This window comes from Muscardinus avellanarius (assembly GCF_963383645.1).
Source record: "Muscardinus avellanarius genome assembly, chromosome: 10".
Lineage (NCBI taxonomy): Eukaryota > Metazoa > Chordata > Mammalia > Rodentia > Gliridae > Muscardinus > Muscardinus avellanarius.
In genome coordinates, this window is record NC_137796.1 from 56540707 (window position 1) to 56554801 (window position 14095).

Genomic DNA, 14095 nt, shown 5'->3' on the forward strand with positions numbered 1-14095 from the left:
CCGGGAGTCGGAGGCGGCGGCGGGGATGGCCGCGGCGGCTTGGGCGCGGTGGAGATGAGCGCCCGCGGCCCCGGGCCCAGGGCGGCGCGGCCGGAGTGGGCTGGGGTCCCGATGCAGGCCCGGGGGGGGCCATGGGGCAGGTCCTGCCGGTCTTCGCCCACTGCAGTGAGTAGAGCGAGGCTGGGGCCTGCTGTGGGTCCGGAGGCCCGAGTGGGGTCCTCCCGGTGTGCTCCCACGCCTGGCCGCAGGAGAGCCGGGGTGGGGGGAGGAGGCGAAGGAGACAAAGGAAGCTCTCCCCTCCCCCCGCGAGCTCGGCGGCGGGGGCAGCCTGGCCTGGGGGCCCTGGGTGAGACTGGGCGGAGGTGGGGGCACTGAGATCGCTGGCCTGGCCGGGGGCGCGCTGGGCGCCGGGATGTGTCGCCCCGCCCAGCCTGGGGATGGGGAGGCGCGCGGGGAGCTGTCCCTGGGCCCTGGTGCTGGCCGCAGCTGGCGGGAAGGGGTTGGTATGAAGAGGGTAGAGCCAGAAGCCATGGAGAAGGGTCTGACTCCCCGTCACCCATCCTTCTACCCAAGAGGCATCCTATCCTCAGCCTCACCCAAATTGTCCAATCCCCTGTCCTCAGAGAATAGCCATCCCTGGGTTGGCGCCAGGACTTCTGGGTCTTTAGCGGGCTTTTCCACTCATTCGTGGTAATCCTAGGGAAGACCCACTCCGCTCCAGACCTCTGATTCCCCAGCTGAGAAGACAGTGTGGGGGCAGGAGGTGTCCGGCCCCAATTTCCAAACTGTGTTGAGCATCTGTGTGCAGATTCCCAAGCTGGCTAAGAGGGGCTGGATTCCCGATGGAAAACGCCTCGTTTGATCCTCCTAGTTCCATCTCTGAGTCCAAGGCTCTAGCAGACCGTGTTTACCATCCTCTGTCCCACGCAGTGTGGTTCAGACAGCTAGAGATGGCAACACTCTCACATCTAGCCACTTGCATGTTTTGAATGTCCAGGATTCTAAGGATCGGCGATTTCAGTGCTTTAGCTTCTCCTCCTTCCACTCTCCTGCCCTTATCTCCCACTCCATTCCACGTAGGAATTCGGTCTGGTCACACCTGCACAACTTTTTATTTATTTATTTTTTTATTTTATTTTATTTTTTTTTTTTTGGTGGTACTGGGGTTCCTGGAAGCCCTTCTATCTCCGGACTACACTCCCAGACCTATTTTTACATTTTTATTTGGAAACAGGGTCTCCTAAGCCAGCGCGCGCGGCTGGCTTGGAACCTGCGCGATCCTCCTGTCTCTGCCTCCCAAGCGCGGGGATTACAAGCGTGCGCCACCACGCCCGGCAGACCTGCACAACTTCTATTCCTCACAGATGCCAACCAAGCGGAGGGCCTGCCTCGGGGGACTTGCACTGGCTTCCCCTCTGCCTGGGAGGCCACACGGCTTCCCACTTTATTCAGGTCTCTGACCAAATGTCATCTGATTAAAGAAGGCTTCTGGACACGCTGTCTGAAACAGCATCACTTTCCTTTCTCTACCCTTATTCTGCTTTATTTTTCTCTCCATACTTATTAAGATACCGCACAATATAGCTTATTGTCTCTCTCATTGGGTATAAACCATATTGAGGGCAGAGGTTTTGTCCAGAGTTGTACTCCCAGGACCTAGAACAGTACTTGGCACATAGTAGGTGCTCAGAAAATGGTTGTTGAAAGAATTGAAACCTCCCAAGATCCCTTTGAAGGCTCTAAGAGTAAGGTTCCTAGTTATAACTTCTAAGACTCTGAGCTTCTGATGGTAGTGACACTACGGCTTTATAAGGTCTTAGTCTATATTCAGAATGTCCTAATGGTCCCATGATTCAAATATTCTGTGTGTGTGTGTGTGTGTGTGTGTTTGGGCGCACGCGTGTAACTGGGGATTGAGCCCAGGGGCATTCTACCTCTGAGCTATACCCCCAGTCCTATATATATTTTTTTAAATTTTATTTTGAAACAGGGTCTTCCTAGGTTGATGAGAGTTTCACTACTTGCTGAGGCTGTCCTTGAACCTGCAACTTCCTGTCTCAGCTTTCCAAGTACTGGGATTACAAGAATGTGCCACCACCCTGGCTATGATTCAAATACGCTAAGATTCCTTAGTTTGAACTATGCACAATTCCAGGACTGGCACACTTCTGTGAGTCAGTCTAAAGCATCTGAGAGCTTTTGATTCTTTCCCCCTTGCAGAAGAAGCTCCATCTACGGCCTCCTCTACACCTGATTCCACAGAAGGTAAGCACAGGGGAGACGTAACAGAGGCACTTGAAGGGGTTCACGGCTAGATCCGTCAGGTTCTTTTTTTTTTTTTTTTTTTTTGGTGGTACTGGGGGTGGAACCCAGGGGCTTTCTACCTCCGGGCTATACTCCCAGACCTTTTTTTTTTTTTTTAATATATTTTATTTGCCGGGCGTGGTGGCGCACGCTTGTAATCCCCGCGCTTGGGAGGCGGAGACAGGAGGATCGCGCAGGTTCGAAGCCAGCCGCACTGGCTTAAGAGACTCTGTTTCCAAATAAAAAAGTATAAAAATAGGTCTGGGAGTGTAGCCCAGAGTAGAAGGGCTTCCAGGAACCCCAGTACCACCAAAAAAAATAAATAAATAAAAATAAATAAATAAATAAATATATTTTATTTGGAAACAGGGTCTCACTAGGTTGCTAAGAGCCTCACTAAGTAGCTGAGGCTGGCTTTGAACCTGCGTGATCCTCCTGTCTCAGCCTCCCAAGTGTGGGGATTACAAGCGTGCGCCACCATGCCCTGCTTAGATCCATCAGGGTTCTGCACAGAGAAGCTCATGGCCCTCCTTTGTGCACTGCAGGAGGGAACGAGGACTCGGATTTTCGGGAGCTGCATACAGCCCGGGAATTCTCTGAAGACGAGGACGAGGAGACCACTTCGCAGGACTGGGGCACCCCCCGGGAGCTGACCTTCTCCTACATCGCCTTCGATGGCGTAGTGGGCTCCGGGGGCCGAAGGGATTCAGCTGCCCGCCGCCCCAGACCCCAGGGCCGCTCAGCCTCAGAACCCCGAGACCCACCCCCTCAGCCAGGCCTGGGAGACAGCCTGGAGAGCATCCCCAGCCTGAGCCAGTCCCCGGAGCCTGGGCGCCGTGGTGACCCTGACGCGGCCCCTCCAGCTGAGCGACCGCCGGAAGACCTGAAGCTAAGGCTGGACCAGCTGGGCTGGGCTGCCAGGGGAGCAGGGTCCGGGGAGGACTCTGCCACGAGCAGCTCCACCCCGCTGGAGGACGAGGAACCCACACCCGAGGGATTGGAGGCAGGAGAGGCTGTGGAAGGTGAGATGGCTGAGGTGCTGTGACCAGAGCCACGAGGGGTGGGTAGTCTCAGGGCATCTCGAAGGAGGAAGCTCACGGCTTTCTCTATTGTGGCAGAACTGGACTTACAACTCCAACTTGTGCAGTCCTCATCACCCGAGGTGTTGACTCCCCAGCCCAGCCCTGGCACTGGAACACTCCAGGCTGGAATCCTGTCCCCACCTGGATCCCAAGATTCGAACTCTGGGCCTGATGAGCCCTCGCTGGACGAGGAGGAAGAGCTGTGGGGACCGGAGCATGAGCCAATCACGGGACAGTACCTCGATAGCACAGACCAATCAGAATTCACACTAGAATCACACCTTCTGGGTAAGCAGCCTGGGCCAGGCATGATGGCACCCGTCAATAATCACAGTACTTGGGAGGCTGAGACTAGAGGATCACAGGTTTAAGGACAGCTTCAGCAACTTAGCAAGACCGTGGTTCAAAATAAAAAGGAGTGTAGCTCAGAGGGTCAAACCACCTTCCCTCTTACTCCAAAAAACAAAAACAAACAAAACCCAGTGTGGGTGCAGGTATTCCATCGGTAAAGGGTTGGAGGATTGGAATTTAAAGAAACCAACCTGGACAGGGACCAGTGTCCTCTGTCCTCTCCGCAGAGGACTGACTGTGGAGAAAGAAAGAGGTATTGCTATTGGCTAGACATTATCAACTCGGCCCTTCAGCAAAATTTCTCATCATCTGAGATTACCATTGGCTTTTCCTATACAGTTCCTCAATCAATCAAGAAGTTTGGCCGGGCGTGGTGGCGCACGCTTGTAATCCCAGCATTCGGGAGGCGGAGACCAGAGGATCTAGCTTGTTGGACAGCCTTAGTTACTTAGCCAGGCCCTTTGCACTCAGTGAGACCCTGTTTCAAAAATAAAAAAGATTAAAAACTAGGGCTGGGGGTGTAACTCGGAGGTAGAATGCCCCTGGATGCCATCCCCCGTAACCCAATGGGGGAAAAAAAAAATAGTTTGCCCTCCTTAAAGCATTAGGACCAGATGATTGCTAAAAATTAATTATTTCTCTTTTGGCGCATTTCCTCTACATGCTATCTGTGGACAGGCCAAATATCTGAAATAATACAAGGCTCCCCTAGATGTGGCCAGGGTTTTTATAATTCAGTGCTACAACTTTTAACAACCCTATTCCAGTTTGGTGTGGTGGTTCATACTTATAATCCCAGGACAGGAAGATCGTAGGTTCGATGTCAGCCTCAGCTACTTAGTGAGGCCCTTTGCAACTCGGGGAGACCCTGTTTTAAAATAAAGAATGAGCGCCGGGCGTGGTGGCGCAGGCTTGTAATCCCCGCGCTTGGGAGGCTGAGACAGGAGGATCGTGCAGGTTCGAAGCCAGCCTCGCGCGCGCTGGCTTAGGAGACCCTGTTTACAAATAAAAATGTAAAAATAGGTGTGGGAGTGTAGCCCGGAGATAGAAGGGCTTCCAGGAACCCCAGTACCACCAAAAAAAAAAAAAAAATTAATTAATTAATTAAAATAAAGAATGAGAAATAGAGATGGAGGTGTAGCTTTGAGGTAGAATGCCCCTGGGTTTAATCCTCAGTGCCGCAAATATATAAAATAAATAAGTAAATAAATAAATAAATAAATAAATAAATAAAAGCTCTTCTCCCTTGGGAATGGTGGCGCATGCTTGAAGCCCAGTACTTGGGAGGCTGAGATAGCAGGTTCCCGGCCAGCCTCAGCTACTTTGTGAGACCCTTCTCAACTTAATGAGACCTTGTTTCAAAATAAAGAATAAAATAGGGCTGGGGGTGTAGCTTAGAGGTAGAATGTCCCTGGGTTCAGTACCGCAAAATAAATAAATAGATAGATAGATAAATAAATAAATAAGAGCTCTCCTCCCTTACCATAGCTACTGGCCAGTTACAAATAGACTCAGCCTTACTTTGAAATACGCTCTGCCTCCAGCCTGGGTCAGCCATTGGGTTAGTTGTAGACCTCGCTGTTCTTGGCTGTTTTCAAGAGTTCTAGTTTTGGACTTGTCCCCACCTCTATGGACAGCCATTGGCGGGGCACAAAGGGGCCCCGCCCCTCTCCAGCTCCTGTGGGTTTCACCGAGAAGCCAGCTCCCCCGAGAAGCAGCGGCGTCCGCGGCCTCTCCCTCCGAGCCGAGATGGGGAGTAAAGGTGGGCTTGCCGGCTGGCCTGGGACTGGGGCTGGGGGGGGCAGCAGAACGGGGTCCGGATTTGCCTTTATCCTCCTCCAATCCGGAGCCTGTTTCCTCTTGGCCTTGGTTTCACCAGTGCGGCTTCCTGGGGCTGGGGGGCTTGAGGGGGCGTCTAGGGAGGCTGTGGACGGAACTTGGGGTCTGTTATCCCCAAGCCAGGGCTTTGGGGCCTGGGAACAGAGAGATCCCCTCCCCCAGCCTCGGGCCCAGGCAGCGCTGTCACTCAGGGCTGGACGCGCCAGCACAGCTGCGGGGAGGCCCCCTCCCCCCAGCGTGCCTAAACTTAGCCCCCGCCTCGGGCGACCCGGCCCCTCCCCCACCCGCTGGCATCTCCTTGGGGGAGCCTGCCCCGAGGGCCCTGCATTGGAGAGAGAGGTGGGCTGCCCCTATTTAGGGGTACGTGGGAGGAGGTGCATTGGGAGGATACAGGAGTGAGAGGGTGAGACTCCGGAGGATCGGTGGGTGGGACGGATCGGTTTCTTTGGAGGGGAGATGGGAGGGTCTGGAAGGAACCAGGACAGGATTATTGGGAGAACTGATAGTTTAGATGGACGTGATGAAATGATGGGGTCTGGAGGGCTCTGGTTAGGACTCAGGGTCTGGAGGTCACTGATAGGGCACAAGTTGGGCTTGGAGGGTGAGTTTAGGGGCCCTGAAAGGGGTCAGAAATTGAGTTAGGAGCCAGGAGTGGTGGCGCACGCTTGTAATCCCAGTACTTGGGAAGCTGAGACCAGAGGACGGCAGGTTCCAGGCCAGCCTCAGCTGCTTAGTGAGGCCCTTAGCAATTTAGTGAGACCCTGTTTCAAAATAAAGAATAAAAAACGGGTCTGGAGGGGAAGCTCTGAGGTAGAATGCCTCTGGGTTCAATGCCCAGCAACACACACACACACACACACACACACACACACACTCTCACACTTAGGGTTTTAAAAGGAGCATGGTAAGGTGGTGCTTACCTGTAATCTCAATACTTGGGAGTCTGAGACAGGAGGATCACAGGTTCCAGGCCAGCCTTAGCAATTTAGCAAAACCTTGTTTCAATATAAAAAATAGCCCGGCGTGGTGGCGCACGCTTGTAATCCCAGCATTTGGGAGGCTGAGACTGGAGGATCGCAGTTCAAGGCCAGTCTCAGCTACTACTTAGTGATGCCCTTTGCAACTCAGTGACACCCTGTTTCAAAATAAGGAATAAAAAATAGGGCTGGGGGTGTAGCTCGGAGGTAGAATGTCCCTGGGTTCCATCCCTAACACCACAAATAAATAAATAATAAAAAACAGAGCCAGGCATGGTGGTACATGCTTATAATCCCAGTAATTGGGAGGCTGAGGCAGGAGGATTACAAAATTCACAGCCAGACTCAGCAATTTAGTGAGCCTCTCTTTCAAAATAAAGAATAAATAATAGGGCTGGTGGTGTAGCTTGGAAGTAGAATGGCCTTGGGTTCCATCCCCAGTACTGCAAAATAAATGAATAAATAAATAAGAAGAAAGTAAACAAGTCAGACGAGGTGGTGCACACTTGTAACCCAGTACTTGGAAGGCCAGGACAGGAGGATTGCCGGTTCAAAGCCAGCCTCAGAGATTTAGGCTTTCAGCAACATAGCAAGACCCTGTTTCCAAATAAAAGATAAAATAGGTCTGAGGGTGTAGCCAGGAAGAAGAAGGTCCCTGGGTTTTGTCCCAAGTACCTCCTACACAAAATAATAATAATAATAGTAATAAATAAAATAGGGCTGGGAGTGTAGCTGAGAGGTAGAATGTCCTTGTTGGGTTCAATTCCCAGTACAATAGAAAAATGTGCCAGTAAGGCTCTCAAGAGAGTAATCTCTACACACCGTCTTGTTGGCAAAAATGAAAATCAACATCACCCATCTCAGGGCAGGATGTTGGAAAAAGATCACTCTTAGATTGCTCCTGAAGATAAGAATTGTTAGTGTTGTTATAAGCATCTGACAAAATTTATGACCTTTAGAAATAAACATGGCCCAGGCGTGGTGGCGCACGCTTGTAATCCCCGCACTTGGGAGGCAGAGACAGGAGGATCGCGCAGGTTCGAAGCCAGCCTCAGCTATTTGGTGAGGCTCTCAGGAACTTAGCGAGACCCTGTTTCAAAATAAAATACAAAATAGATCTATAGGTGCAGCCCAGAGGTAAAAGGCCCCTGAGTTCCATCCCCAGTACCACAAAAAGAGAGAAAGAAAAAGAAATAAGACGGGCGTGGTGGCGCATGCTTGTAATCCCAGCGCTTGGGAGGCTGAGGCAGGAGGATCGCACAGGTTTGAAGCCAGCCTCGCCTGGTTTAAGAGACCCTGTTTCCAAATAAAATATAAAATAGGTCTGGGAGTGTAACCCAGAGATAGAAGTTCCCTGGGTTCCATCCCCAGTACCCCAAAAAAAAAAAAAAAAGAAATATGTAATCTCAGCTTTTGGGAGGCTGAGACGATAGGATTGCAGTTAGAAGACAGCCTCAGCTAATTAGTGAGGCCCTTTGCAACTCAGTGAGATCCTGTTTCAAAATAAAGACTAATAATGATTAAAAAAAATAGGTCTGGGTGTAGCTCGGAGGTAGAATGCCCCTAGGTTCTATCCCCAGTACTGAAAAAATAAATAACAACCAGTCCAAGCAGCAATTTCACTCCTGGGATTCCTACTTAGAAATAGAAGCTCCAGGAGGTAAGACTATCTGTAGGATGTTGCTTACCACACTGTTTGGTGGGGGAGGGGTTAGGAACAAAATTTAGGACCCAGAGATAAGTAAAGAGTGAAATAAAATGATGGGGCAAGCTGGGCATGGTGGCACACACTTGTAATCCCAGCATTCGGGAATCCAGGTTCACGGCTAGCCTCAGCTACTTAGTGAGGTCCTCTGCGACTTTGTGAGATCCTGTTTCAAAATAAAGAATAAAAACTGGGACTGGGAGTGTAGCTCGGAGGTAGAATGCCCCTGCGTTCCATCCCCAGTGCCGCAATAAAGGAAAGGAAAGGAAAGGAAAAGAAGGAAGGAAAAAAGAAAGAAAGGAAGGAAGAAAGGAAGGAAGGAAGAAAGAAAACTAAGGCTAGGGGTGTAGCTCAGGTAAAATGCTCCTGGGTTTCATCCCCAGTACAGGGTGAAAAAAAAAAAAAAGATGGGGTAGCCACACCAGAGGATATCACATGACTCTTAAAAAGAATGGATTAAGCCAGGCATGATGGCACATGTTGGGAATCCCAGTATTTAGGAGGCTGAGACAGGAGGATGGCAGGTTTGTGGTCAGTCCTAGCAAGCTCGTGAGGCCCTCTGCAATTTAGTAAGACCCTGTTTCAAAACAAAAAATAAAATTGGGCTGGGAGTGTAGCTGGGGGTTTGTAAGCCCCTGAGTTCAATCCTCAGTACCAAGGGGGGGGAAAAAAAAGAGAATGAATTAAGAACTATTTCAATAGTAACTGTGCACCTGTAATCCAGAATTTGGGAGGCTGAGACAGGAGGATCAAAGGTTCAAGGCCAGCCTCAGCAATATAATGAGCAACCCTTGAGACCTTGTTTTGAAACAAAAAGTAAAAACTTTAAAATTTTAAAATAAAAGGGCTGGGGTTATAGCTTAGAGGCAGAATGCCCCTGGATTCAACACACACACACACACACACACACACACACACACACACACAACTATTTCAGTTGACTAGGAGAGACAGTGGAGCAAGACATATCTCCTACAGAAATATGTTTTTCATTTTTCAAAAATAATGGCCAAAGAGTGTGGGTATGTATTTGTGTGTTTACACATAAGGGTAGGGCTGGGGGCAGTGCTAAATGCCTGTGATCTCGGCAACTTGGGAGGCTGAGGCAGGAGGATTGCAAATTCGAGGTCAGCCTGAACAACCTAGAGAGAACCTGTCTTAAAACAAAATTGCCGGGTGCGGTGGTGCATGCTGGTAATCCCAGCATTTGGGAGGCTGAGACAGAAGGATCGCAAGTTCGTGCCAGCCTCAGCTACTTAGTGAGACTCTTACTTCCAAATAAAATATAAAAATAGGTCTAGGAGTGTAGCCTGGAGGTAGAAAGCCCCTGGGTTCCATCCCTAGTACTACAAAAGTAAATAAATAATAAAAACAAAATTAGAGCCAGGCATAGTGGTGTACACATGTAATCCCAGTGCTTGGAAGGCTGAAACAGGAGGTCAACAGGTTCAAGATCAGCCAGCAACGTGGTGAGACTCAGCAACCTAGCAAGACCCTGCTTCAAAATAAGAATAAAAGGCCGGGCGTGGTGCTGCACGCTTGTAATCCCAGTGCTTGGGAGGCTGAGACAGGAGGATCACACAGGTTCGAAGCCAGCCTCAGCTACTCAGTGAGGCTCTCAGCAACTTAGTGAGACCCTGTTTCCAAATAAAATAGAAAATAGGTCTGGGAGTGTAGCCCAAAGATAGAAAGCCTCTGGGTTCCATCCCCAGCACCACAAAAAATAAATCAATAAATCAATAAATAAGAATAAAATAGGGCTGATCTTGGAGGTAAAATGCTCCTGGGTTCAATCCCCAGTATAAATAAATAAATAAAGCCGGGCGTGGTGGCGCCCGCTTGTAATCTCAGCATTTGGGAGGCTGACACCAGAGGATTGCGGTTCGCAGACAGCCTCAGCTACTTAGTGAGGCCCTCCACAACTTAGTGAGACCCTGTTTCAAAATAAAGACTAAAAAATAGGGCAGGGGGTGCAGCTCATCGGTCAAATGCCCCTGGGTTCCATCCCCAGACCCGCAAAAATTAAATAAATAGTTAAATAAGTAAGTAAGTAAATATAAAAAGGGCTGGGGTATAGCTAAGAGGTAGAATACCCCTGGGTTCAATCCCTAGTATAAATAAATAAAATAGGGCTGGAGGTGTATTTCAGACCTGGAACGCCCCTGGATTCAATCTCTCATACCGTGAAAGGTAGAAAGAAGAAAAGAAAAGAAAAAAACCTGTATGAGCAGGTGTAAGGTTAAAGAACTAACTGGGTGTCTAACTTGGGTTTTGCAGAAAAAGTATGCGGAAAAGGGGATTCTCCAAATTTGGAAATTGGGTTAGAACTCGGGTGGGCGGTTGAGAGGCGCGGTCGGCTGTGGGATGGGCAGTGGGGACCCAAGACAGCCAGGCCGGGTCCCAGCCCCAGCCTGATGCCTCCCCCTCCACAGTGGCGGACCTGCTCTACTGGAAGGACACGAGGACGTCGGGAGTGGTCTTCACCGGCCTCATGGTCTCCCTTCTCTGCCTCCTGCACTTTAGCATCGTGTCGGTGGCCGCCCACGCGGCTCTGTTGCTGCTCTGCGGCACCATCTCTCTCAGGGTTTACCGCAAAGTGCTGCAGGCTGTGCACCGGGGGGATGGAGCCAACCCCTTCCAGTGAGAATCCCCGCCCCAGCCAGTCCCTGTCCGCCCCCTGCACTGACCCTAAAACCTGACCCACAACCCTCTGTCAGGCCCTAACTCTCACCCTGACCCGACCCCAACTCGTCCTGTTTCACATCTGAGTCTCTAATCTGACCCTGACTTTAAGGAAATTCTGAGCCGGGTGTGGTGGCGCACACCTGTAATCCCAGTACTTGGGAGGCTGAGACAGGAGGGTCGCAAATGCAAGGCCAACCTCAGCAAATTAGCAAGGCTGTCAGCAACTTTGTGAGACCCTGTTTTAAGAATAAAAAAGAAAATAAGATTGAGGTTGTAGCTCAGAGTTAGAACACCCAGTACCACATAAAAAGTCAACTCTGACCCCTGACCCCCCAACCCTAATCTCTGATCCCTGACCCTGACTTTGACCTAGCCCTCTTCACATGGTCCCTCTGACATTTCCCCCAATCCTAACTGACCTCCCTAACCCCCATTTCTTGCCTTCCTTTCGGCCACACCCCCAAGCCTGAGCCCCACCCACACGCTGGGCCACTGCCACACCCCCTCGTCCCTCAGGGCCTACCTGGACATGGACCTGACCCTGACACGGGAGCAGTCGGACCGTCTGTCTCAGCAGATCGCCTCCCGCGTGGTCTCTACGGCCACACAGCTGCGGCACTTCTTCCTGGTAGAAGACCTCGTGGATTCCCTCAAGGTACCGGAAGCCCCCTGTCCTCCTGGGTCCCCCCACACTCACCTCGGTGCCCCTGGGGGGTGGGAGCCCAGCTGGGCAGGTCGGCAGCCTGTGGGCCCCGCTGACCCTGACCCTCACCCCCAGCTCGCTCTCCTCTTCTACATCCTGACCTTCGTGGGTGCCGTCTTCAATGGCTTGACTCTTCTCATTCTGGGTGAGCCAGGGAGGCCAGAAACGCAGGGTGGAGAGGCGCGTTGTGGAGGTTGGCGGGGGACAGGGCTCCAGATGGAGCTGTCAATCTCCTGACCCCCATCTCTGGACCCACAGGCGTGATCGCTCTGTTTACCATCCCTCTACTATATCGGCAGCACCAGGTGAGTGTGGCGAGCCCTGCCTGGGTTCAACACCTGTAGGAAAAAAAAAAAAAAATTGGGAGGGGTAGATATTGCGTGGAACACTAACATAGCCAGGACTGCCTGATATCCATCCTATCCAGGGGCAGTCTGATGGACCAACACTCCCTTCTCAGCCCAGCTGACAGCCAAACAATGAGGGCCTGCTAGAGGAATTGACCTAAGTGACTCCTTTTGGCCTGATTCACAATGTTAATTGACTTTGTGATCTTGGTGAATCAGGCCAAAAGGAATCTCAGTATTCTGGAGGCTCAGACAGGAGGATCTGGGTTCTAGGCCAGCCTTAGCTACTTAGTGAAGCCCTCTGCTACTTAGTGAGACTCTTGTTTCTAATTAAAGAATAAAAAAAATTGGGCTGGAGGTTTAGCTCTGAGGTGGAATGTCCCTGATTCAATCCCCAGCACCAAAAGGAAAAAAAAAAAAAAGTTGGGACTGTAGCCCAGTGGAGTGTAGGTAACCCCTAGGTTCAAACTCCTAGTGCCACAAAAAAGAAAAAAAGAAAAATGAAAGAAAGAAAGGAATTTTATTCGAGGGGAGAGTGGAGAGGTGGACGACTCCTCCAGCTTCAGATTTAGAGGTGGGGGAAGAAGTAGCCCCCAGCTACTGAATTAACAACCTCTCTGAGCCAAGCATGGTGGCGCACTCTTGTAATCCCAGCATCTGGGAGGCTCTGAGACAGGAGGTTCACGGCCAGCTTCAGCTACTTAGCAACTCAGCCCTTTGCAACTCAGTAAGACCCTGTTTCAAAATAAAGAATTAAAAAAACGGGGTGGGGGCTGAGGGTATAGCTTGGAGGTAGAATGCCCCTGGCTTCCATCCCCAGTACCCACAAAAACAAAAAACAAAACAAAAAAAAAAACCTCTCTGATTCCTTCTCTTTCCCCAGGCACAGATCGACCAGTATGTGGGATTGGTGACCAATCAGTTGAGCCACATCAAAGCCAAGTAAGGGCTTGAGGAAGAGATGGAGGGAGGGAGGGGGCATTTTTTCTTTGGAAATTTTTTCTTTGTGCATTTCTTGCCCCTAAATCTCCTGGGGCCACATACCTGCTTCTCAAAGCAGGGCTAGAGGCCATTCCAACAGCAGGCCATTAGGTGGAGGGCAGGGGCTGACTCTGGGTACTAAGCTAGTTCCCCATCCAGCTTTCCCTTAGCCTCCCGTGCCCCCGCCACCTCTCACTCCACTTGGTGACCCAAACGATTCTCCCTCAGGATCAGAGCTAAGATCCCAGGCACGGGAGCCCTGGCCTCAGCAGCAGCTACAGTCTCCGGATCCAAAGCCAAAGCTGAATGAGAGGGCCCTCTCTGCCCGCAGGACGCCTGTCCCCACTCCCAGCAGCCCTCTGCCCCGCTCCATCTCCAGTACATCCCCACCCTCTCCCGATTCAGTTCCGCCAGCCCGAGATTTTCCCGGTGGGTGTCAGGATCCCTTCCACCAGGGAATCAGTTCAAAGCGGCATAACGCCAGGACTACATTTCCCAAGAGGCTCTTCTCTCAGAGTCCAGCAAAATCAAGGCATCCTGGCCGCGGGTCCTGCTGGGATTTGTAGTAGACTAGGCAGGGCTCCGCCCTGCACTTCCGTGCCCCGCCGCTGAAGGCGCTGTGAGGGGTTGTTGTCTCCTCGACGCCACTAGCCCCAATGCAGGGGCTTTGCATGGGGCCCAAGGTAGGCCTGAGCTTGGATTTACACTGTAATAAAGACTCCTGTGGAAAACCCAAGGCCTCCTGTGCTTCGAGCGCCCTCCAGCTTTCAGCTTCCTGCACTGAAAAGCACTTAACGACACTCCAGGAGAACCTTCCCAATCTCTGCGCAAGAAGCCCCCCTATCATCTGTTTAGATTATTAAATGGTTGAGGGAAAGATGCTGACAGATCACCATCCCAGGGCTAGCCAAACCATGGCAACCACTTTCCACGCCTGTATCCCAGGCAGACGTCACTAATGGATTCCACCCTCTGCCAGCTGCGCAGCCAGCTCATCTGAGACCCAGACCCAACTGTTCAGTGACCTTCTGGAAGACTTCCTCATCCCCCAAACACATCCAGACTTCTTCCTCATCCTTCCCGACTTCCAACTCAGGGATGTCCCCATTTCCCACTGTCAC

At 51.2% G+C, this 14095-nt stretch overlaps 1 protein-coding gene across 1 annotated transcript; it reads left to right on the top strand.

Moving 5' to 3' along the window:
- RTN2 (reticulon 2) lies at positions 1–13284 on the top strand (the record flags this gene model as incomplete). Its single annotated transcript, XM_080702464.1, has 10 exons — positions 1–165; positions 2221–2265; positions 2850–3326; positions 3423–3674; positions 10691–10898; positions 11460–11598; positions 11722–11791; positions 11905–11951; positions 12877–12935; positions 13203–13284. The coding sequence occupies exons 1-10, from the start codon at positions 132–134 to the stop codon at positions 13282–13284; spliced, it is 1413 nt and encodes a 470-aa protein (XP_080558590.1). The 5' UTR covers positions 1–131.
- Positions 13285–14095: the final 811 nt, after the last annotated feature.